The sequence below is a fragment of the Ascochyta rabiei genome, chromosome 3 (assembly GCF_004011695.2).
Source record: "Ascochyta rabiei chromosome 3, complete sequence".
NCBI classification, from domain to species: domain Eukaryota; kingdom Fungi; phylum Ascomycota; class Dothideomycetes; order Pleosporales; family Didymellaceae; genus Ascochyta; species Ascochyta rabiei.
In genome coordinates, this window is record NC_082407.1 from 2,437,640 (window position 1) to 2,459,981 (window position 22,342).

The 22,342-nt window shown below is 54.1% G+C and overlaps 10 protein-coding genes across 12 annotated transcripts, besides 9 other annotated features; 5 read left to right on the top strand and 5 right to left on the bottom strand.

The window, feature by feature from the left end:
- Positions 1-868: 868 nt before the first annotated feature.
- Positions 869-2,920, bottom strand: EKO05_0002405 (uncharacterized protein; the record flags this gene model as incomplete). Its single annotated transcript, XM_059635904.1, has 5 exons — positions 869-1,555; positions 1,608-2,473; positions 2,522-2,534; positions 2,588-2,772; positions 2,875-2,920. 5 exons carry the CDS (start codon positions 2,918-2,920, stop codon positions 869-871), a joined length of 1,797 nt encoding a protein of 598 aa, XP_059491887.1.
- A 702-nt stretch (positions 2,921-3,622) lies between these two features.
- Positions 3,623-3,659: a tandem repeat.
- A 1,245-nt stretch (positions 3,660-4,904) lies between these two features.
- Positions 4,905-5,339, top strand: EKO05_0002406 (uncharacterized protein; the record flags this gene model as incomplete). Its single annotated transcript, XM_038947498.2, has 1 exon — positions 4,905-5,339. One exon carries the CDS (start codon positions 4,905-4,907, stop codon positions 5,337-5,339), a length of 435 nt encoding a protein of 144 aa, XP_038793075.2.
- Positions 5,100-5,144: a tandem repeat.
- A 217-nt stretch (positions 5,340-5,556) lies between the features above and the next one.
- On the bottom strand, positions 5,557-7,153 carry EKO05_0002407 (Carboxymethylenebutenolidase; the record flags this gene model as incomplete). Of its 2 annotated transcripts, XM_059635906.1 has the most annotated exons (3): positions 5,557-6,034; positions 6,093-6,591; positions 6,820-7,153. In XM_059635906.1, the coding sequence occupies 3 exons, from the start codon at positions 7,151-7,153 to the stop codon at positions 5,557-5,559; spliced, it is 1,311 nt and encodes a 436-aa protein (XP_059491889.1). The 2 variants fall into 2 exon arrangements, with proteins under 2 accessions (XP_059491889.1, XP_059491888.1); XM_059635905.1 differs by having other exon boundaries at positions 5,557-6,591.
- Positions 7,154-7,709: 556 nt separating this feature from the next.
- On the bottom strand, positions 7,710-11,005 carry EKO05_0002408 (MutS protein 1; the record flags this gene model as incomplete). Its single annotated transcript, XM_038944221.2, has 5 exons — positions 7,710-7,852; positions 7,899-9,548; positions 9,602-10,439; positions 10,487-10,585; positions 10,631-11,005. The coding sequence occupies 5 exons, from the start codon at positions 11,003-11,005 to the stop codon at positions 7,710-7,712; spliced, it is 3,105 nt and encodes a 1,034-aa protein (XP_038793077.2).
- Positions 11,006-11,168: 163 nt separating this feature from the next.
- EKO05_0002409 (Uroporphyrinogen decarboxylase) lies at positions 11,169-12,477 on the top strand (the record flags this gene model as incomplete). Its single annotated transcript, XM_038944029.1, has 5 exons — positions 11,169-11,223; positions 11,283-11,324; positions 11,380-11,915; positions 11,965-12,355; positions 12,407-12,477. 5 exons carry the CDS (start codon positions 11,169-11,171, stop codon positions 12,475-12,477), a joined length of 1,095 nt encoding a protein of 364 aa, XP_038793078.1.
- A 41-nt stretch (positions 12,478-12,518) lies between these two features.
- Positions 12,519-13,025, bottom strand: EKO05_0002410 (Cytosine deaminase; the record flags this gene model as incomplete). The annotated part of the gene is made up of 2 exons (XM_038944100.1): positions 12,519-12,812; positions 12,864-13,025. The coding sequence occupies 2 exons, from the start codon at positions 13,023-13,025 to the stop codon at positions 12,519-12,521; spliced, it is 456 nt and encodes a 151-aa protein (XP_038793079.1).
- A 753-nt stretch (positions 13,026-13,778) lies between these two features.
- Positions 13,779-15,103, top strand: EKO05_0002411 (Type I HSP40 co-chaperone; the record flags this gene model as incomplete). Its single annotated transcript, XM_038944005.1, has 2 exons — positions 13,779-13,814; positions 13,865-15,103. 2 exons carry the CDS (start codon positions 13,779-13,781, stop codon positions 15,101-15,103), a joined length of 1,275 nt encoding a protein of 424 aa, XP_038793080.1.
- Positions 14,060-14,080: a tandem repeat.
- Positions 14,113-14,134: a tandem repeat.
- A 967-nt stretch (positions 15,104-16,070) lies between the features above and the next one.
- EKO05_0002412 (uncharacterized protein) lies at positions 16,071-16,384 on the top strand (the record flags this gene model as incomplete). Its single annotated transcript, XM_038944072.1, has 2 exons — positions 16,071-16,237; positions 16,285-16,384. The coding sequence occupies 2 exons, from the start codon at positions 16,071-16,073 to the stop codon at positions 16,382-16,384; spliced, it is 267 nt and encodes an 88-aa protein (XP_038793081.1).
- A 156-nt stretch (positions 16,385-16,540) lies between these two features.
- Positions 16,541-16,571: a tandem repeat.
- A 405-nt stretch (positions 16,572-16,976) lies between these two features.
- Positions 16,977-17,332, top strand: EKO05_0002413 (uncharacterized protein; the record flags this gene model as incomplete). Of its 2 annotated transcripts, XM_059635907.1 has the most annotated exons (3): positions 16,977-17,075; positions 17,126-17,227; positions 17,276-17,332. In XM_059635907.1, the coding sequence occupies 3 exons, from the start codon at positions 16,977-16,979 to the stop codon at positions 17,330-17,332; spliced, it is 258 nt and encodes an 85-aa protein (XP_059491890.1). The 2 variants fall into 2 exon arrangements, with proteins under 2 accessions (XP_059491890.1, XP_038793082.1); XM_038944168.1 differs by having other exon boundaries at positions 17,126-17,332.
- Positions 17,005-17,039: a tandem repeat.
- Positions 17,333-17,631: 299 nt separating the features above from the next.
- On the bottom strand, positions 17,632-19,182 carry EKO05_0002414 (uncharacterized protein; the record flags this gene model as incomplete). Its single annotated transcript, XM_038947499.1, has 1 exon — positions 17,632-19,182. One exon carries the CDS (start codon positions 19,180-19,182, stop codon positions 17,632-17,634), a length of 1,551 nt encoding a protein of 516 aa, XP_038793083.1.
- A 1,654-nt stretch (positions 19,183-20,836) lies between these two features.
- Positions 20,837-22,342: part of a mobile genetic element that runs on past the window's edge.
- Positions 21,048-21,119: a tandem repeat.
- Positions 21,119-21,178: a tandem repeat.

Below are 22,342 nucleotides of genomic sequence, written 5' to 3' on the forward strand. Positions count from 1 at the left end.
CACGGTGCTTGCAACGCAGGCAGGAAGCACTGCATCCTCTGGCATGCACTGCCATGGGCCAATCACAACGACGTCTCGACCACTCGGCCATGCAGCCTCTAGCGTACCGCCTACCAGCAGTTGCGCAGCAAGAAACCTGCTCCTGAATCACTGGCTCGTACGGTACCATGATGCTGCCATTTGAGAATCAAGAAGCCACACAGCGAACGGCCACAGCGAACGGACAGCAATACCTGATACCACCTAGCATCTACACATGGCAGCATCATGCCTAATACAACCTCCATCTACACATGGCGGCATCCATGCCTAATACAACCTCCGTCCACACATGGCGGCATCCATGCCTAATACAACCTCGCATCTACACATGGCGGCATCCATGATCGCGTATGATGTCACCATTCGCTCCACCCAGCCACACGACGCGACGGGTACAAGCGCGTGGGCTCGGATGGACCTGATCTCCGGTTCCTCTCCCAGGATCAGCGTCCATCGATTCCAAAGTCCAGCGTCAGTGCTGGCGGCTTGGCTGCTCCATCGAGATGCAAAGCTGGGCGTCGCAAACCCTCGTAACAAGGGCCGCGCCACTGGAGATCATAGAGGGCGTGGTATGATTTGCGACGACGTGGACGCTCTCGCCTTTGGAGAGTAGCAGTGTGAAGACTTTTCCGATGCCTTTCGCACCTCGGCCAAGGTTGAGCGCAGCAAGACCAGCTGAGCTTATGCAGGTACGCTTTTGCAGCGTGTGAACAACAGCGTGGCAAGACTGTTCCTGTTTTCGACACTCACGAAGCCACCGCACACGAGTGTTGTGTGAAAGTGGACTGGGAGAAAGATAGGTATCGTATTCTAACCACGAACAAGATCAAGCAGGCACGCCGCTCGCCGCAGCCGGCTGTGGTGCACTCTTCGACAGACCGTCTCCCTTGCCACCCGGCGGTATTCCACTTTCCACCTCCTGGCCAGACTTGCTCAGCACCTTACTCCTCCTCTGCTCTTTCGCCTGCTCTTTCGCCTGCTCTTTTTCTCGATTCGCGGGCTTGTCCCTCTCGCCGTTTCGACTGATCTTCCTCCATATTCGGCGCCCCCAACTCTTTTCTTTCTGCTCGGCTTCCTTCTTCTCCGCCTGGTTGGCAAGCAGCTGTCGTTCTCGCTGCGCGCTCTTGCTGTTGTCCTTTTGCTCTTCCACCTTCTTCTCATAGACCTCAGGATGCACCACCTTCGTCTCGGCGTCTTTGACCGCGCCAACGCTCTTCTTGACCTTCCGCCGCGTTTGAACGTAGGCTTCGAGCCCCACCAACACCGCATACGAACGCGAGATGCTGACGCGGCTCATGTCGACGCCGTTGTCCTGCATGCTGTGCACAAACGCACGGAAGTTCTTCGTGGGCGGGCGGTAGTGGCCTGAGAGTGGAGAGAGACGACGCAGTTGCCCATCTTTGATGCGGACGAGGCCTGCGGCTGATATCCGCGCGCCGTGTAGAAACGACGAGTGCTGGAAGGCGCCGGACTGCTTGATGCCAATGTAAAGGCGGAAGGAAGTATCCGCGACCTGATCAGTGTCAGTTTCGAGGTATGTGATCAGCAATGTTGAGGCGACGTACGAAGATCCAGGAATTCGGCTTGACCGAACTGCGCAACAGGTGGTTCAGTATAGTCGCCGCGGATACATGCTTGATCTTCTTGATCCCCTTCGCCTTGTCCAGATCCTCGTTGACATAGTGTTCGCCCTCCACATCGCTGTGTTCGGCCGACGAACTCGAACTTGAAGACGTTATCGAAGAGCTCCTCGAGTGTCTGAAGTTCCGGCTCTGTCCGTCATGCAGCAGCTGCCCGTTGGGCCCATATGCCGGCGTATCGTCGTCGACGGGAACGATTCCATTCACACTATCTTTGTACTCGGTCGTTGTGTTGATCCGCTCACCGTTCTTCGCCCAGCACAGTCGGCCTTCCTCGTCGATTCTCACCATGTAGTTCAGCCGCTCCTCGCGCGACAGATACCGAACCTGCTCTTTCTCCAGCCTCTCTCTTGACACGGTAGGGTGCTCAAAGGTCCGCCCCTCGCCTTTGTCGAGCCAGTAGAAGAAATTCTCGTTCGTCGAGGCCTTCTTCCAGTGTTCGTGGTATGCGCGTAGGTTCGAGCCGTACCGGTGCTTCTGGTCCACCATCTCGAGGAAATAGGGCAGGTCCATCATCTTGGCCGTCTTGTCGCGCTCGGATTTCTGTTCCACCTTCTTTCGCCGCTGGTTGATACGCTCTTCAGGAGACCGCTCGTCTGCTGTGTCCGATTCGGAGCGCGCATCGGGCGCATCGTCTGCGCCGGCTCGACGCGCGATCTCGCCTACACGCTTCCAGTTGTTTCGCGCTGCCGCGGAGTTCGCGCGGGCGCGCTGTTCAGGAGTCGCGAGGGAATCTCGATTTGGAGTGCTGTCTGCGCGGGACTTGAGGCGTGTTGCATTGCGCCATTTCGCTGAGGCAAGGTTAGCTTGCGCTGAGGGCGGAGAGGAGGTAGGCTAACCGTCTCGTACAGCCTGTCTCGCAGTCAATTTCGAGTTCGGGTTCACGGGAGATTGGGAGAGTTTACTTCTGCCCAGCGTGCACTAGCATCCAGCCCGATGCCCTGGAGCTGGCGCCGTTCTCTGTATCCGCGATAATTGCGCTGGATCATCTGCGCGGCCTGTTGCTGCTCATGACGGTCACCAGGGCTCGCACCATCTCCGGCTGGCCTCTCGACGGACGCCGCCAAGGCAGACCCGCCTTCCACCATGTCTGGAGAATTCACAATGAGCTCTGAGTGACATTTGACGTCTGAGCGAGGGGAGAGGGGAGAGAGGTGACAGGCGGAACAATCGGCGGGGCTGGAGTACGGACCCTGGTTGTAATCCCTGTTCAACGGCTGTTTGGCGTGGAACGTCATCGGTTTGCAACATGGACAGACGGTTCAGAATGAGGATCTGGAAGGAGAGACTCGTGTTTACAATCAGCAGCAGTGACCCAAAAACTCGTCGGACGCATCTGCGGCTGCTGAGTTCACGACTTGCTACATCGAGAGATGGACCAGCTTCCGGCCGGTCTCACCTATGCACATGCGACGGCTTACGTTGACGGTTCCACGTGTGAAAGTGTTAACATGGTCTGTGAACGCCAACATGTTTCAGGTCGATGGCTGCTCAGATAAATCTTGCATCCCTACCGAAAGCACAATCTTCAGGTACAACAAAACCTGCAGAGTCTTCTCAGCGGCTGTAAAGCGTGTGCAGAGACCAGCCTCGAACAACAATAACGCTGAATTGCTGCCTAGATGGTTTTAGATTACTACTAAAAGTATATTTATTAGATATATTAAGCTATCTGTAAAGTCTTCTTAGGCGGCTGCGAAGTGTGTGTAGAGAGCAGCTTTAAGTGCTAATAATGCAGAATTGCTGCTGGGAGATCTGGCCGTTGTACCTACCTACGAGGACGAGGGCATACGCATCGCTGAAGGTGGAATGATGGTCAATCCTCCAAGCAACCTGTGAGTATTATAGCCCAGTCTTTTCTCTGCCCCCTTTCTCGTGGGCTTTGCAGACTTTCAAGAAGCCATCTTGCTGATGCCGGCTCTGCCGCTGTCTGACGGGTGTCGTGTGCTCGTTGCCAGTTGTCGATTGCAGGTTGCTTTGAGCTGTGTCGCAACGAGTACGCCTACATGCAGCTCGTAATCTGCAGCAAGGAGGCGTGTGCATTTCTGCTCTGTTTTGGCCGCAACAAGCTCTCATCGCCTCTAGTAAGCGAGCACTGCCAGCTCAGTCACCGTGAGCTTTACCTACTCCCGGAGCTATAGGCGGTTGTGCTTTACAACAAGGGGAGGCTGAGCTTCTTGGCTGTATACCAACCGTCGACAGCTTCTCAAGCGTGGCGCGTCTTCGTCGTCAGCTCTGGGATACGTCCGGCACAGACTAGCCATCTCAGCTCACTGCTTCCACACGCAGTCTGCTCAAGGCTGCTGCGTGATGAACAGCAGGCTAGGTGCTCTCAGTAGTAACAGAAGCCTGCCACCAGACTCACTGTGAGAGCCGCCTCCTTCTATGTTTTACAAAGGCTTTTGTTGTGCATCTCAGTCTGATCCTCTGACTTGGGTCCCTCGACCATGCTTGGCGTCGAGCAGTCTCTTCCATCGAACCCTCCTGCATTGACTAACCGGGTGGCACGTGGTACAGTGATCCTGTACGGCAGAACAAGCGCTATGTTGGAACATCATGAAGAGTCATGCCAGGTCTCACGCATGTGAACCTGGGCATGAAGACCAAAACATATACCCCAGTATTGGCGAAGGGACAAGTCGGTACGGTGGCGCCGGGTGTGGATGACGTTCAGCCCTGTTTGGAGCCTTTTCGATGATCGTTCGAGCGGTCAACGAGAGGAGTCGGGATTACTACGAGGTTGACAATTGAGCCTGCCAAAGATCAGCGTTGGCTGCTTCAGGCACACTACGTCTAAGCAGGCCCAACATAGATTCGCATTCACCTTCGGTTTTGCGACTTACCTTTGGACAACAGCTTGCGCGGCTGTTGGCTGCAAATTTCGCCTTCATCTAGGCAGAGCAACAAAGTCGCTGCATTACCAGACATCCACACTCGCCCCGCGTTTCTCTTCTACCTACACCAGCAAGACCTAGGTTCCACAATAACTCGAACATGGCAATCAATAAGCACCGCCTGTCGCTGTCAGAGGCAGAGCCGGTCCCAAAGAAGCAGTGACTGACTCTCGACGACGTGCGAGCGGCCGATAATGACATGGAACAACGCTGCAAGAAGATGCTGTATAATTGGAATACAGAGACTATGTCGGGGAATACAAGTCAAACCCCCCAAGACCCCGGACAATACTGCCACACCCGACATAGAACCAAGCGGAACCGCGAAATGTCTCCGCTGCTTCGCCTTCCTCCAGAGCTCCGCAACCACATCTACGGCTTCGTCTTCAGCGAACACATACATCGAATCAGCATCGCAAACCGCAAGGCCGACCGTCTGCACGCCGCCACCAAAACCCTTGCCTCCCTGCGACTTGGTCGCCACATCTCCCACGACGCGAGAATCCCGCCGTGCACAGCATCAACTTCCACTTTCGTTCGCGACTTCCCACTTCCGACTTCCGACTTCATCGCTCTGTGCGACACGGGCAATGTCGCCGTCGATTGCATCCCACGCCCCGTCCTCGACCGCCTGGAGTCTCAGCCCGCCCTGTGGATTGGAAAGCTCGACGTCGTTGGCTTCGTGGCTGGACGCGCTGGGTTCGGGCGCGTGTCGGTAACACAAGGTCGCGGGCTGCAGAGACACTGCGCACCACACGGCTGAGCTGGCCGAGTATACTCACATGGTCGAGCAGGGGGTGGAAGTCACCTTTTGCACTGTGGACGATTACGTGTTTTGCTGGGAAGATTGAGCCTTGTCTAGTCACAACACGTGATGATGGGTTTAGGAGGTGTACACTCTGAGATTACATTGGAGGGATTCGTGCTGTCGGACTCCTTCGGGGGGTACGCGTCGAGAAATCACAGACGACGCCGTTTTCTCATACGTCGTCGACCACTCTCCAGCTCTTGCCCATCAGCAGATTACTCTCCTCGCTACCCTCATCCACCAGCTTCCTCCCCGTCTCTGCACCCGCCACGGGCAACTTGACCTCATACCTCTTGCCCTCCCCAGCCTCCTTCCCATCAATGGCGTGTCTGAACGGCACGTACTCTGGCAGCAGCCCTAGTTGCGTCAGCGCCGTTCCCTGGTCCCAGCTGATGTGCTCGTGACACAGCCGATCGCCTCTCATCGCCACTACGCTCGTGAATGGGATCTCGAGTTTCCTGCCGGTGGGCGGAATGCCGGGGAGCAGCCAAGGCACTTCCTTGTCGTGGGTGAGGGAGAAGACAAACTCGTCGATGACACGATCCGTGCCCACGGTCCTGCTCACGAGCGACAGCGCCGCATCATCCGGGTTGCTGAAGATGAAGTGATGCGTGTAGAAGGCCGTCAGTCTCTCTTTGCCGATGCCTCCTCTGCGTGTCCGTCAGCACAGCGTCGTGGTGGCGCTTAACGGGTAGAAAGGCCACTTGCGTCATCGTGGGGATGTGGTTCACGTAGGGCTGCGCAACCATGGTCGCCATCGTCTTCTCCACCGCCCGCTCCCCAAATTCATACAGACAGTGCTCGTCCCACACAGCCTCGAGGTCAAAGTAGGGCCCGTTGAGGAACGGCTTGAGGAACGCCACGCTCCTCGTGTGCGCAACTCCTGCATTGCGCTTTGAGTACGCCGGGTCGGAGGGCAGGACCCAGTTTGCGTCCTTTGCTGCGTCTTCGTAGCGGAAGGTCTTTACAAGCCCGGCTGGACGCGTCTTGCTTGGGGGGGAGGAAGAGGGCTCCGGATCTGGGTTCAAGGGGACGGACTCGCGGCGCTTGACTTCGGGACCAGAGGCGTGGACAAGCTGAGGGGGAAGGGCGGTGTCGGCCTCGTGGAGCGTGGACAGTTGACGGCCGCCGTAGGAGACGACGGCGAGGACCTCGGGGTGCTGGATTGCCGCTTCTTCGACGTAGAACGGGATGCGGGATAGGTATGCTAGACTTGCCGTCAGCATAGGGCTCTTGTGAAGTCCGGTCGTGACCTTGACGTTTTCATGTGCATGATAGCATGCAGCTTATCGTTTCTGACTCGTTTGCTTCTCTTGTGCTTCTCTTGTGCTTCAGGCACTCTATCCAGGACGATGCATAGGGAACCAAGAGGTGATGCGTGCTCCAATCTTCCTTCCACCAAATCCCAACATCAACAAGAGGACTCAAGACCTACAGACAACACCCACGCCCTTTCCAAAGATGCATCCTTCACAACTCTTTAGGGCCTCCAACGCTCTGTCCAGTGGAAATTCTCCACCATCCTCGACCTTGCCCGGCACCAGCACCTGTGCAACCGCAAATCCTTCCTCGGCCCATTTCTGCAGTGGCGGGGGGTCAAGGTGTTGCTCGCTTGCCTCAATCAGCGCATAGTGGTCGAGGACTAAGATCAGACCAGGACCCTTTCCACGGCGGGAGAGGGGAGGTTGAAGGATCAGGTGTGGGGAGATTTGCTGAGGTGGGGGGTAGGAGGGAGCCACAGAAGACGTTGGTAAGGCAGCCTCACCCATTTTCGAACTGCTGAAACACACGACAGACCGCAAAAACCCAGGAAGATAATTGAAGAGGAAGAAGTCGAAGCTCGGTCATTAAGATACGGGCGGGATGTCAGGTAATCTAGTGGGTACAAGTGTGGGGTAAAACTAAGTTAGTCCGCGCCCGCCACGCACGAGATGCAACGGCTTCAACAACGTTGCTCAGCATCAATGATATTGGTTGCACGAGCACCCTATCCGCACCGTGCTACGCTGCTTCGAGAGTATGCATGCACGAGCTTGACAACAGAGCGCATTACGCTCCACATGCGCTGTGCTCGGCAGCTGCTCGTACCACCAACTGCATGCAGAGCACGGTAAATCTGGCGATTTGTGTAGCCGCGGTGACGAGCGGTGTACTTGATCGGGAGACGTGTGTTTGGGACACGAGCGCTGCACGCGCAGCAATATACCGTACATACTGATGGGTATCTAAGGATGGAGTCGAGAGGTCGCTAAAGATCGCTAGGGCGGGTAAGACAAATACAATATTGGAAGTTATACCAGACCGGTGCTGAAGAAAGCCGAGCATTCATTTAGAGGCAGCAGCTCTGCTTCTCGGGATTTTCTTGACTTTAGCGGAAGGATCAATGCCGATCGGAGTTGCATTGAGTGGACCATGCCTCAGTTGCATGCGAATCCTGTCAGCTACTGCAATGGCGTCCTCGGGAAGGCCTGGAGGCAGTGAGTGAAAGATACCTACAGTCATCTGAGAGCTTACCTGCAACTCTGGCAACCTTCAGAGCATGACTCTCCCGGTTGACGCCCTTCTTCAAGCGATGTACATACGAGAACCTGCCATCTGCCTCCTCCAGGACATCGTTGCAATAGCAAGCGAGCTTCTCGAAGTCTTCGGTCATGTCCGTGAGAGCGTGAAAGTGGGTCGCAAACAGGGTCCGGCACTGGTTGATGTGGTACAAGTGATGAAGACAGGCATAGCCTACAGCGATGCCATCCTCGGGGGTAGTCCCTCGACCCACCTCGTCCATGATGACGAACGAGCGTGGGGTAGCCTCCTTAAGTATCTGAGCAGTCTCCAACATCTCCACCATAAAGGTAGACTGATCGAGGAAGAGGTTGTCTGCAGAGCCAACGCGACTAAAAACCTTGTCGACGAGGCCAATCTCTGCATACTCGGCTGGCACGAACGATCCTGTCTGGGCGAGGATCGAGATCAGCGCATTCTGCCGAAGGTAAGTGCTCTTGCCTGCCATGTTTGGGCCAGTGATAAGCCAGATGCGTTCTTCGTCGTCGAGTATGCAGTCGTTTGGCGTGAACTTGCGACCCTGTTCTTTGCTGCTACTCTCAACGACAGGATGCCGGCCGCCAACGATATTGTGTGAAGTCCCAGCGTTCATGATAGGTCGGACAAAGTCTTTCTCTACTGCGAGAATAGCAAAAGCGCATGCAACATCGAGTTCGTCAAGCACAGCAGCGTTTCGTCGTAGCCTCACGAGATTGTGAACAACCCCCTCACGTAAGTTTCCTAATACGCGCTGCTCCTCGTTACGAATCCTGAAGCGCGTCTCGTCCATATGCGCACCCAGTTGCGTCCACTCAAGAACCTGAAAAGAACGTGTGGACTTGCTACTGCTCAGACTCTTCGGATAGTGTAAGGTCACTCGAGATACGTCTTTGCCCTTGACATGAGCGATATGTGCGAGGTTCGGGGTCCACTTGAGAACTAAGCTGGAGGCGTCCATCTTTTGGCGCAGCCTGTCCTCTAATTCTGATTTGGCTTCGCCCATTGAATCTAGTGACTTGTGCAGTCGGTCAAGTGCTGGGCTTGCCTTACGCTTCATAATCCATATGTCATCTCGTCCGTCTGTGACGCTCTTGTAGCTGCCTGTGATCGCGTGTGGCTTTGGTTGGATGCGTTTGGGCATGTTCTTGAGATCTTCTTCGCCGGCTTCTCGGCCCACGATATCTTGAGCCAGCTCAGACATCTCCTCTGCCTGCTCGTCCTCGGCGCGATGATACTCAGAAAGCGCATCTTCGTCGATAGCGTCTTGTATGCGCTTTGAGAGCTCACGTACACCTTGGAGATCAAATCGCCGCTCTAGCGCAGACATACAAAGCCTTCGTCTCGTCTCCGATGCCTCGCGGGCTGAGCTGGGTGGTACAGCGTTTCTCGAAACTGTGTGTTCATGCAGAATATTGAACAGGTCAGAAGTGGTCGTGATTGTCTTTGAGAGCTCCATAAGATCATCGGCATCGCCACGACCGTAGGTGAATTTGGTCACTAGACGAAGAGAGTCGAACGTTTGTCCAAGGAGAGTGATGACGTCTTGCCTCAGCTGTGGGTATTCAATCATCTCTTCGACTAAGTCCAGTCGGTCATTGATCGTGGACAGCGACATCAAAGGTGCGGCTAAAGCATGTTAGTAGTGTCTTCAGCATGCAAAGAGCGTCTGCAGTACTCACCCAACCGTTGTGAAAGTAGGCGGGTGCCACTTTTGGTGACTGTGTGCTTCAGAGAATGTAACAAGCTGCCTTCGTATGTGCCGTCACGAATTGTGTTCCTGATCTCTAACGCTCTTAGGCTGTTCTTGTCAATGCTCATGTGATCTTCTGCTTGGTGTCTGATGGGGGCTTGCAGTTGTGTTCGGGAGCCAAGGAGCTGATGCTTGACATAGTGCAGAAGGGAGCCGCCAGCAGCCACTTCGCTAGACGTAAATCTTGCAGGGTCGAATTCATCTACAACGTCCTTCAGCATGGGGATCCAATCTTTGACCGTGAGTGGCTCCTGCGAGGGCTCTTGGAAGGTAATTATGTGTCCGTCTTCCTGCAGTATCGACACGATGCGCGAGTGTTCGTATTCCTCGAATATATTGTCAAGCACAATCTCTCTGGGCTTGATGCGAGCGACAGCGGAGGGCAACGATGCAATGTCGGTGCTTTGAGTAAGGAAGTCGCCACTCGACAGGTCGATCCAAGCAAGACCAACTTCTGTACGAGGCAAGTTGAGCACCGACGAGACACTCGAGCTACCCGGGCTGTTTGTGACAGCCTTCTCCTTCTCAAGTGTCTTTGGATCGACGTGAATGGCAAGGAGATAGTTGTTCTCCCAGGGATCCATAAAGTGTTCATCAATCAGTGTGCCCGGCGTGACGATACGGGAGACCTTTCGCGTGTATTGCAGTTCACCTTTCGCTCGATTGGGCGCCTCGTTGATAGATTCGTCGCTGATGGCGACATGCTTGTTCAGGTCTTGAACGAGGATCTTGAGGTAGCGGTCCAGCTGGTATGCAGGAAAGCCGGCCTATTCCTACTCAGTATTTGTAGGAAGGAGAGTCACGCAACACGCACCATCGACACAGCAGGCTTCTTGCTGCCCTTTGACGGTTTCCGCTTGGCTTTCTTCAGGTTCAACAAGGGAGCATACTCGTCCGCGTGTTCGAAATACAGCTGGTCCTGTTAGTCGGCGGTCCTGAATTGGATGCGTGAGTATACCTCGTAAAAGCCACCGACTCTGGTCACCAGAACGCAATGGTTGAACTTGAGCATGTTGTTGCGGACCTGCTGCAGCAATGGAGGGTACTCTGGTTCAATATCATCTTGGGGTGGTAGTGCATCTGACTCAATGGCACCCTGGGGCAAGTCTTCAAAGCTGAAAGAGGCTCTCCGCTTCGCACCTCGACGTTGCAACTCTTGATTCCATCTTGCACTCACAAGCTTCGCTGCACGTGGTTTCGCGCAGGCTCGCGTCACGCTCGAAAGCGATTTGTGTAGGATTGCGGAGTACGGCCGTGAAGTGGGAACAAGATGTCGCGCCAATGCCACTGATTCGATACGCGTCGTGCAACGGACATGCCTAGAAAGCATCATCTCGGGGTGACAATGTCGACCACAGCGGAAGGGAGGCGCGTCTGGGTGTCGCGTCTGCATACGGCCTAGTGGCATTTTGAGAGCTGACGCGGGGTCTGTCGGAAGTGGCATCACTACAGAATTCCGAGGCTGCCGTTCCTGCACTTCACATCACACAGCAACCATGGCACCGCAATTTGAGCCTATGAAGAATGACTTGATTCTCCGCACCGCAAGGGGTAAGTTGCGCAAGAAAAACAAAAACTGCAAGCAAAATATTCATGCTCACTTTGACTAGGCGAGAAGGTCGAGCGTGCGCCCATGTGGGTGATGCGTCAAGGTACAAAGCTATTCTTATGTTCCGAGGCGTCTTCACAGCTCTAACGGTTACGCAGCTGGACGCTACTTGCCCGAATACCACGAGGAGAAGGGCAAGAACGACTTTTTCGAGTGCTGTCGCAGCCCCGAAATCGCCTCCAATCTCACCCTGCAGCCCATCGACCGCTATGCCGGACTCGTCGATGCTGCCATCATCTTCTCTGATATCCTCGTCATTCCTCAGGCCATGGGCATGGATGTTGTCATGGTAGACAAGAAAGGCCCACACTTCCCAGAGCCGCTACAAACACCCGACGACAAGCAGTACAAGGAGGTCATGGAGCGCAAGGTCGACGTGAAGGAATCCTTAGACTATGTTTACAAGGCCATAACTCTGACAAGGCAGAAGCTCGCTGGTCGAGTGCCTTTGATCGGTTTCTGTGGTGCGCCCTGGACGCTGTTGAGCTACATGGTCGAGGGTGGAGGTAGCAAGATGTTCATCCAAGTCAAGACGTGGGTATACAAATACCCGGAAGCCAGCAAAGCGCTGCTGCAAAAGATTGCAGAGCTTTGTGTAGAGTATCTCGCTCTGCAGGTGGAGGCTGGCGCTCAGGTACGTGGTCATGTCGACCCTTGCGTGTGAACAACACTGACTGTCACAGATGATCCAAGTATTCGACTCGTGGGCGGGTGAGCTCTCTCCCCAGTCGTTCAAGGAGTTCTCTCTGCCATACCTTAACCACATCGCCGACAACCTTCCTGCACGCCTCAAGTCGAAGGGCCTCGAGCCTGTCCCGATGACAGTCTTCGCCAAGGGCGCCTGGTACGCGCTGCCTGCACTCTGCGAGTCGAACTACAACACTATTGGATTGGATTGGCTGCATGACCCAGCAGAGGCGTACCAGCTTGCGCAGTCAAAGGGCAAGGTCCTCCAAGGCAACGCAGACCCCGGCATTCTGTATGGCAGCAAGGAGTCGATCACGAGGGTGGTGGAGAACATGGTTGCTGGATTCGGTGGAGGCAAGAAGGGCTGGATCGCTAACCTTGGCCACGGTAAGTCGCCGATCTTAGTCTATCAAAGCAGGACGTGCTAACAGGAACCAGGCATTACACCCTTTGTCAAGCCGGACGATCTGAAGTTCTACTTTGAAGAGATCCATAGGCTAACAACATAATGCCATACGTGACAGGTCTGCAGCCAGGTGGCGCGCCCAAGCTACTGTCCCTCTCCAATGTCCTCGTACCAATCTCCCGGCCTATCGTTGATGAACTTGTTCATCAGTGCCCGGCAGTCCTCATCCTGCAGCACCACTACTTCGATGCCCTTGCTCTTCAGATACTCTTCACCTCCAACGAACGTCTTGTTCTCACCGATAACCACCCTTTTAATCTTGTACATGATGCACGCGCCAGTACACATGTCACACGGCGAGAGACTGGTGTACATGGTTGCACCTTGGTAAGCTGAGGCTGGGAGGCGGCCTGCATTCTCCAGAGCGGATATTTCTGCCTGGTCTGGTCAGCACAACGGCGGGCCAGTAAGGCTTGAGAGGACGCCCACATGGAGAGTGGCACTGCTGTTCTGTATACGCATGTTGTGTCCCTGGCCGAGTATCTTGCCGTCAGCTGACACCAAGGCTGCACCGATTGGCACTCCGCCTTCACTGCTGCCTTGGTGAGCCTCGTGTAGGGCAGCTTTGAAGCCGGCATCCTCTGCAGACATGGTGTATGAGGCTGATAGATGCGTCTCGGACAGCAAAGAAACGGCACGACCTTCGGGGTCCAGTCACTGGTGCTTCGCAGCGATAAGCTTCTGGTGATGTCAACCTCTGCCGAATGGCGGGGGTGCAGGGACCAAAGCTCCCAAAATGGAAGCCTCGACGAACTGCACCTCACAGCAAGCGTGCCTGTGCAACAAGACTGAACTTCACATGGCATGTCTTGTGGATCATCCAAGCTCCTTGTCATTTGTGCACATGGCCGAAGGGTTTGCGCAGGGCGACAAGCGGTTTCGGGCTGTTTTGGGCTGTTGGGTCGCGGTGGAAGGGCATAGAATCGGTTGGAATCTTCTGCAGCTCGGCGCAGTCGACAAGCCGGTTGACTACTTTTAAATCCGCACGCTTTCGCCTCTTGCGTTTGCAGTGCTTTTACCAAACAAACCTTGCCGACTCCTGACATCGACACCCTCGTAAGTGCCCTGTTTTTGCTCGCTTCCAGTGCGCGATACTCCACTTCCGCCGGCTCTCGGTAAGCGCCTTCTGTTCTACGGCGAAGACGATGCGGGCGCCTTCCGCAGGGCTGAGCCGCTTGTGAAAGCAAACCCTGGTCCGCAACTCGGCCGCTGACGTTGCCATCTCCAGACAGCACAGTCGCGCACCTCCCTCGCCCACGACGCACCCCCTCTGCGACCCCGCGCACACTTTCACGCCCCCAGCAGCCCCTCGCCTTTGCAACTACCCACAGCGCAACCGCCGACATGGTGAAAGAAACAAAGTTTTACGACATCCTCGGAGTAGGTACAGCCTTGTGCGCAGAACAAGACGGCGGTATTGACAGTCGCAGGTCTCCCCAGACGCCACAGAAGCACAGCTGAAATCAGCATACAAGAAGGGTGCGCTGAAATGGCACCCGGACAAGAACGCACACAACCCCGACGCCGCCGACAAGTTCAAGGACCTCTCACACGCATACGAGGTTCTCCAGGACTCGCAAAAACGACAGCTCTACGATCAGTATGGCGAGGAGGGTCTCGAGCAGGGCGGCGGCGGTGGCGGCGGCATGGCTGCTGAGGACCTGTTCGCACAGTTCTTCGGCGGCGGCGGCGGTGGCGGCCCATTCGGAAACATGTTTGGCGGTGGCATGCGCGAACAGGGCCCCAAGAAGGCGCGCACCATCTCCCACACCCACAAAGTCTCGCTCGAAGACATTTACCGCGGCAAGATCTCCAAGCTTGCACTCCAGAAGTCTGTCATTTGCCCCAAGTGCCACGGTGTCGGCGGCAAGGAGGGCGCGGTCAAGAAGTGCGCTGGCTGCGATGGCCGCGGTATGAAGCACATGATGAGGCAGATGGGCCCCATGATTCAGCGCTTCCAGACTGTTTGCCCCGACTGCCAGGGCGAGGGTGAGATCATCCGCGACAAGGACAGGTGCAAGCAGTGCAACGGCAAGAAGACCATCATCGAGCGCAAGGTCCTGCACGTCCACGTCGACCGCGGTGTCCAGAGCGGCCACAAGATCGAGTTCCGCGGCGAAGGCGACCAGCTCCCCGGCGTCGAGCCTGGCGATGTCATCTTCGAGATAGAGCAGAAGCCGCACGCACGTTTCCAGCGCAAGGGCGACGACCTCTTCTTCCACGCCGAGATCGACCTCCTGACTGCCCTTGCAGGCGGCCAGATCCACATCGAGCACCTAGACGAGCGCTGGCTGACTGTCGACATCATCCCCGGCGAGTGCATCAGCCCCGGCGAGGTCAAGGTCATTCGCGGCCAGGGTATGCCTTCGTACCGACACCACGACCACGGCAACCTGTACATTCAGTTTGACGTCAAGTTCCCCGAGCGTCTGGGAGGCGAAGACGGCGAGCCCATGACACCGGAGCACATTCGTGCCCTTGAGTCTGTCCTGCCACCACGAAAGGCTGCTGATGCTACCCCTCCAGCGAACGCCATGACCGAGGACTTCACACTTGAGTCTGTTGACCCCACACGCGAGCAGGCACGTGCGCGAGGCATGGCCAGCCCAGATGACGAGGATGATGACATGCACCCCGGTGCCGAGCGCGTCCAGTGCGCATCGCAGTAAAAGTCGAACGAGCGGTGTTAGTAGCGAATGATTTACGACGAACGAAGCACGACACAAAGCATGAAGAGACGAGCGACGGCGTCGTGGCTTCTGGGGATGATGTTTTGCATGATGTTTGGACACGGTGGCTACGCATATCACGGCCACTGCGTCTGAGCAGGATACGCTCCGATGCGCCAAGCATCGCGAGAGATTTTCTTTTCGATAGACCGGCCAGCGGTGGCTTCCTTTGTTTTCAGCATTGCTATGACTGGGCAAAGGCGTTCTTAGACGGTCGTCCTTTGCGCAGAGCATATTCGGTCTGGTTATGGATCGTGGGAGTAGTTAAAAATGCACGTGGTAATTTCGTGATCGCACACTTTGGTCTTCCTTGGATCAAAACATCGAAGCATGTGTGATGCAGATGTGGTCGATTCTCTTTGTTCACTAATTGAGAATAGAAGAGGAGAGACCGCTGTGAGATCATACGCTTTCAGAACTAGAACAGGAAATCTGTACTTCTCACTCACCCTCAAAACCCATGTTCGACTGTCAGTGTCATCCTTACCACGCATTAGAGTCTCGACCTCGATCTGTCCAGCCAAACTGGAATGTTGTCTGGTGGTTTCTGTCTTGGATGTTTCTGTTGTGAGGCAGACTGGATGTTCGCAAACAGAACGCAACGGCAGGAGGGAGTTTTGACGTCACGCCGGCAAACGCTCTTTGTGAAAGGAATACTTGCTAGCCTTCATTACGGTGAGTTCATCATGAGGGCAGTGAAGCACAAGCAAGAACCCAAAGCTTTTGCTTTTGCACACTCACTGCAGATTACCAGAGCAGATTTCGTGCTCAGCATGGTCACTTGATTGTATATCAGCAAGCATCAAGACCTCACAGCAAACCGTGGCTTGGTAGATAATCTCCGCTCGCCCCCAGGAAACTCTCGCACACCCTATCAACTCTCCAGTACTTACCCACACTGCCACAAATGTCGAAGAACAACACCACCACCAACTCCTCTTCAAACACCTTGTCTGGCAACAGCGGAGACTACACCATCACGAGCTCCGGCACGAACGAGGCTAGAAACCACTACTGCCATCGCGACCACGGAACAGATGCCGCAAACCAGAACTCCTACCACTACTCCAACACGTACGATCTGCAGCCTCGTATACGAGAAAACACTAACCTTATGACAGCGATGGATCGTACTATTACTCCAACTCTGACGGTTCGGCTTATCACAATGACGGAAAAGGCGGTGCTACGTACACGCGGCCGCCTGGAGGGAAGGAGTAGGTGCTGGGTTGCTTGGAGGACGTCGTGAGATTCGATCCAATACCGGGTTGCTGTGGGTAGCGTGCTGTGTAGAAGTACATGTCAATGTAATCGATGTGCACTCATGTGTTCATGGTATGCTGAGCAATCTCGCTGCAGGGTGTTACTCTGATTGTATTTTTTTTTTCCTTTTTTTTTCTTTTTTTTTACCGTATGCAAGCAGATGATGAGTGTCTGATGCTCTGTTCCAGGGTTCAAGAGTCGATCAAATTGGACCGAGACGTACATTGAGCGCACGCCGTGTGTTTGGAGATGTCTTAGGATGGAAGAGGTAGTCAGTTGGTGCGAGTCAAGTAAGCCCCACATTGCGAGGTAGATGCCTTCCGCCGTAAGAGGCTTAGTATCCTAGAATTCCGTATCCATCACACCATGTAAGGAAAGCATCCTGTATCGCGAAGTGGGCGCTGCAGGCGGATCCGTGCGGTAGAACCCCGCACTTTCCACTGTGACTCTTTCCTTAAGTTTCAACTGAAGGCTTTGACACCAACCCGTCAAGCATCTTGTATCTCGGACTGCCAAACTACCTCGATCGCATTCGATATCACCAGCAAACATGCCTCGAGCATCCAACAACGCTTCTCCCGGCTCTGGCTCTGGCTCCGGCTCCGGCAGCGGCGGCTACACCACAACGAGCTCGGGCACGAACCAGGCGGTGCGTCGCTCCAACCTCTCCCTATCCGAACCCACTGACGCTTTTTGTAGGGAAACCACTACTGTTCCCGTGACTTTGGTCCCGGCGCTTCGAACTCTAATTCTTACCACTACTCCAACACCGACGGCTCGTACTACTACAGCAACCCCAATGTGAGTGCTCTTGCGCGGCTCGAGGCGTCTGCTGAGCGTTGTGTGCAGGGATCGACGTACTACAACTCGGGTGACGGGTACTCCAAGTACAGTCCCAACAAATAGACGCGGCCGGTGCCGTACATACTATACGATGACAGATGTGGCGTTTGTTTGTTTGTTTGAGCCGATGGACCAGAGAGGATGGAGGGGACGACGTCAGAACTTCCAAAAGCAGTGTATACATGCTCCAGTAATATTCGGTGACTAAGGTTCTACTGGTCGTTATTTCGTATAGCTCAAATCCATTCCACTATCTCCATCGCCTAATCACCTGAACCACGCCAGAAGCTGCTTGTTCGCTATCCATGTTCTTGGCGCTCGTGGTACAACCGTATTTGCGGCATCATGTCCCGCAGGTTGATCTATACCGTGTTCTGGGTTCGTTCGAGATCTTTACTCTTTCTGCCCTCGCTACTAAAATCGCTGTCGTTGTCGCTGTCGCTCAAAAGTCCGTTCCAAGCTTCGTCATCCACACTGCTCAGATCGTCTTCTCTTGCAGTTGGCTTGTTGCCGACCTTGACATTTACAAACAGTACCCACAAACCCAAGTCGTAGATGATTCTGCATGTACCGGTGGCAAGGAAAGCAATCCAGAACATATGGTTGCCAGAGAGGAGACCAGTGATCGAAGGCCCAACACTCATTGCCAGAGTCCTTACCATGCTTGTAATACCCATAGCGCCCGTGCGCTCTTCAGGCTTCACAACTGCCGCGATGAATGCAGTGCGAGGAGCTTGATCCATGCTATTGAGCGCTGCTCGGAAAAGCAGGATCCCAATTGTAGGACCGACAGTCTTTGGTAGTGGTATAAAGGCGCTGGCAATGGAGGAAGGCAGATGTGTGAACACCATTGTGTTGATGAGTCCAATTCTCTTAGCGAGTGGTCCTGCGAATATAGCACTGACGGCGCACAAGAACTGTGATGCGGAAGTGATGTCGCCTAGTGTTGCTTTCGAGACGTGGAACTTCTGCTCAACGTAGTAGTTCATCAGTGAGTACGGCGTCATACCATCTGCCAGCGAGTCGATGGCCAGAAGGATCCAGAGTTTGTACATGATGGAGCGAGTCGACTTCGAGATCTGGCTGAAATAGCTCTGTTTCTTTTGCGGTGGAACCCTTATATCTGCCCGTCGCGCTGGACGACCCTCTTCATGATGGAAGCCGTCGGTGGTGCTTGGTGTCATGGTTTCGAGCAGGACCTCCTCTTCTTCGCCGTCGTTGCCACCTCTGCCTCGCTCTTGCATCTCCGTGCGCCTCTCACCAGCAGCCTCACAGCGCTCGCTCAGCCCCAGACAAAGCACACTTCCAATGATGCCAAACGCGGCATAGGCCCAGAACAGTGCATGATAGGCTTTGACTACATCATGTCTCTTTTCCAAAGTATGCACCACCCTTCCTGCAACCTCGGCGCCTACGGCACCTGCCATGGTGGTGAACGTAACATACCATGCCAGTACATCGCTTCTCGTCTTTTCGTCTGTCAGACCGCTCAAGATGCTCTCTTCGACAGCTCGAAAAGGGCCACAGTCTGCGCCGGTGACGCTGATGATTCCGAACACAGCTGCGATCAACAGAATCCAAAAGTTCTCTGACAATGCAAACACGACGCCCGAAAACGCCATCATGATACTGCCGCCGAACAGTATCCTTCTTCGGCCCAGCTTGTCGGCAATCAGTGTCAGCAGCAGTGACAGAAGCACATCACCGAGTAGTGTCAGTGTCATGAACACACCAATCCTAGAGTCTTGGAAATTGAGCGAGGCGAAGAATAACGCCAGGATCAACGATGGTATTCCGGACGTGAACATGCGCAGAGAGCGTAACGTGATGATGATGTATGCATCTCGTCCAGTCGCTCGTAGCGATGTAATGCCGAGAAAGCCTGCAATGCTCGATAGAACGGGTACGGCCATGACGCGTCTCGAAGAAGACTTGTCCACGATCAGTGATTAAAAGACGCGTCTGCTTATCACAAACAGAAGAGTTCTTGGAGTCAAGACTCGTGTGAAGTGGAGGAAAGAGGTGAGGCAGGGAGGATGCGGGAAAGTTTAGTTCAAGAGGCTGAACATCACCTGCTCCTGCTAACTGCATGAGCCACGTTGTATCCGCGTGCGGGCGGATTGACGGCATTAAGGCTTAGCCGCACGATACTTCTGAGTTACCCATGTTGCAGTCAGCACTTGACCCTTACTGTAGGTATCTAGTTGGAAGAATCCTTAAGCGGAGAGGTGCCGAGCTCCTCATGTTGCCCCGCAATGGTTGGGGTCTGACGTCAAGTTGAGGCTGCGCACGAGTATCAAGCAATAAGTATGAGCAGTTGGTCAGCAAAATACAACGATGAATACGATGCTCCAATCGTACTACGTGCTCGGGACCTCATAAGCATGTTGGCACACGTGGGCAGGAAAGTCACGTGCGATAATGCTGTTCACGGTTAGCGTCTTTTCAACTTACAAGTGAGCTTGTCTATTGACTCTATTCTATCATCACCACCAGATTTGATTTCGACGATCGTGTGCCAGGGCTTGTCGATCCGGATCCTGTCGTATCGCCTTACGACATCGCCCTACTAAATGTTTCCTTCATAGCATCCGTCAGATCTTGATTAGACGCAATGCTGGCTTGGCATTGCTCGTGTTCATCAGTTCGTATGTCGACAGACCTGCCGCCGTGAACCTTCGCAGCCATCGCTGGAACTAGCAGAGTTTAGATGGAAGAACCGGTCTCAGCTCAGTACTGAAGTATCATGTTCGCGGCTCTTCATGGGATCCAATGGCATACAGGCAAGTATATCAGCGACATTTTGACAATCTCTGATGTGCACATCCAACTTCGCTCACAAGTCCACTGTGGAGTTAAGGCTGCTGGGCGACAGGGATGCAAGAGCGCATATCCACTTTCCAGGAGTCTGGTAGTTACGAAAGGGCTGTTCGGAATGCCCTTAGACGGAGACGCTCGATGCACCACGTCTGGACCGTGCCGTGCGTACTGCATAGGGACCCTGGATAGACCCTGTCAATCAAACATACTATGTAGCTGCCTTTGGGGCTGGCCATACATTGCGAGCTGCTGACCATAGTTTGGCGAGCGTGTATTCGCTGCTGAGAACTCTGGAGTGAGCCTGACCTGACCGCCTGGGCGACCTCCCGCTAGCCGGCCACACAAGGAACACAGCTCTGATCGCGCGATTGCAGTCTCAACAACCAAGCATCGAATCTCCGTGTCGTGGAGCGCCCCTGTAGTCAATGCTGTTCACAGACCTATTGCGGGAAGGTGGATTTCCTTTTGCACATACGTACCAGGCCAATCACAATACATCTTCAGGAAAAACCACACGAGGCGAGGCGCATGGACGCACCGAAGCTTAATCCAACCCGCAGTGTTCCCACTCCACTCGCAGCAGTCTGCCATGATTGTCGTCGAGGTCCTCTTCTACTATAGTACATAATAGTGAAAGCGACCCAGAACAGCATGCAGACGGCCCCATTAGAGCCCCACGTTTGATCCACTAGACTCCGGAACGTTCCTGGAGTGACGCAAAGTCCCCATTCAACGCAAAAGACAGGGGAGTTGTTAACGTGCACCCCCATATATGGTAACGTACGCCCCCATAAGGCAGCCAAGACGCGCCGCCTCGCCTGAGTGCCCAAAATAGCTTAATTACTATACAAATATAGCTGTTAGAGCGTTTTGCTAAAGGTGATACGTCTTACATAACTTTTGTGACGCTTAACGCGACGTTTAACGCCTTATCTGAGGCCTTATTAACGCGTCAGCCATCTCTATCTCTGTCTCTATCTTGTTATTGTTATTATTAACGCTATTGCCATCTCTATTGCCATCTCTATCTTGTTGTTGTTGTTGTTATTATTAACGCTATTGCTATGCCTCTGTTGTCGTTGTCGTTGTCGCCGCCGCCAGCGGCCTAGGGCGCACAATTGTACTCGCCGTCGCGATTGCCGTCCCCTGGCGATTGGGGTGTTTCGGATGAGGATTCTGTCGTCTCGCGGCTGTCACGGCCAGCAACACCAGCGTCTAGTGTTGCTGGAGAGAGTACTGCTGTTAGCGACGCGTTGGGTGAAGAAGAGGACAGGTCAGAGACTCCTAGCGATCACAACAACGCTAGAGATATTGTACCTGGTTGCATGGTCCGTCAACGCGCCTATAGAGCTCAAAAACGTTAACACCGCAACCCACTAGTCGCCAAAGTAGACCTTGATGGGTTGTAGGATAACACTCTGTACAAACTCCAAGACTATAAGCCGCCTCCAGAGGCCTCGTACAAGACCCTAGATGACGCAGAAGCTGCAGTGCTTCAATAGGCGAAGGACTACGGTGTCTCATATAGGCGTGATAAATGGTTAAGAGGAGGACGTTACCGTCTACAGATGGCTTGCAGCAACGCTGGGCAACGTAAGATACTATTAAAGAGAGTTAATAATAGTAACAGTGCAGTTAAGCGTTGCGGAGCTGCTAGCACGCGTACTAACTGTCTAATAGCGTTTTAGCTGGCTGCTGATAATGGCAGAAACCTAGAGACGTTAGTTTAGAGAGTCCTATATATAGAAGAGCGCAAATTGTGTATACACAACCATCCTCCTGTTAAGGACAGGTTTGTCTTTGCTTAGAACAGAAGAGAGACAAGAGAGCTTACTAACGAGGAGCAGGTAACTGTTGTCTCTATTATCCAGAGCTCTAGAGGGGCTGCACCCGCCCTCAGCGCGATCAAGGCAGCATTTCTAGGACAAAGTTGGACACAGCAAGACGTCCGCAACGAGTATCGGAAGGCCTTAAGGATGAAGCTAGGCATAAAAACAAAGGTGGAGCAGTTGGTGCTAGAGATGGACGAGTGTGGGTGGTGGCATTAGTATGTGCAATCTCACGATATTTCTATAGTATTGAGGATCTAATATTGAAACAGTGGCCTCTAATTGGCTGGATTGCGCGCGCATGGTTACTGCACGGACTCCGCACAGTTGCCGTATAGGCTAAAAACAACTAATAATATATCAGAATAGAGGTTAACGCGCAATAACACATCAAATTTCTCCTTATAATTGCCCCCGAATGCCT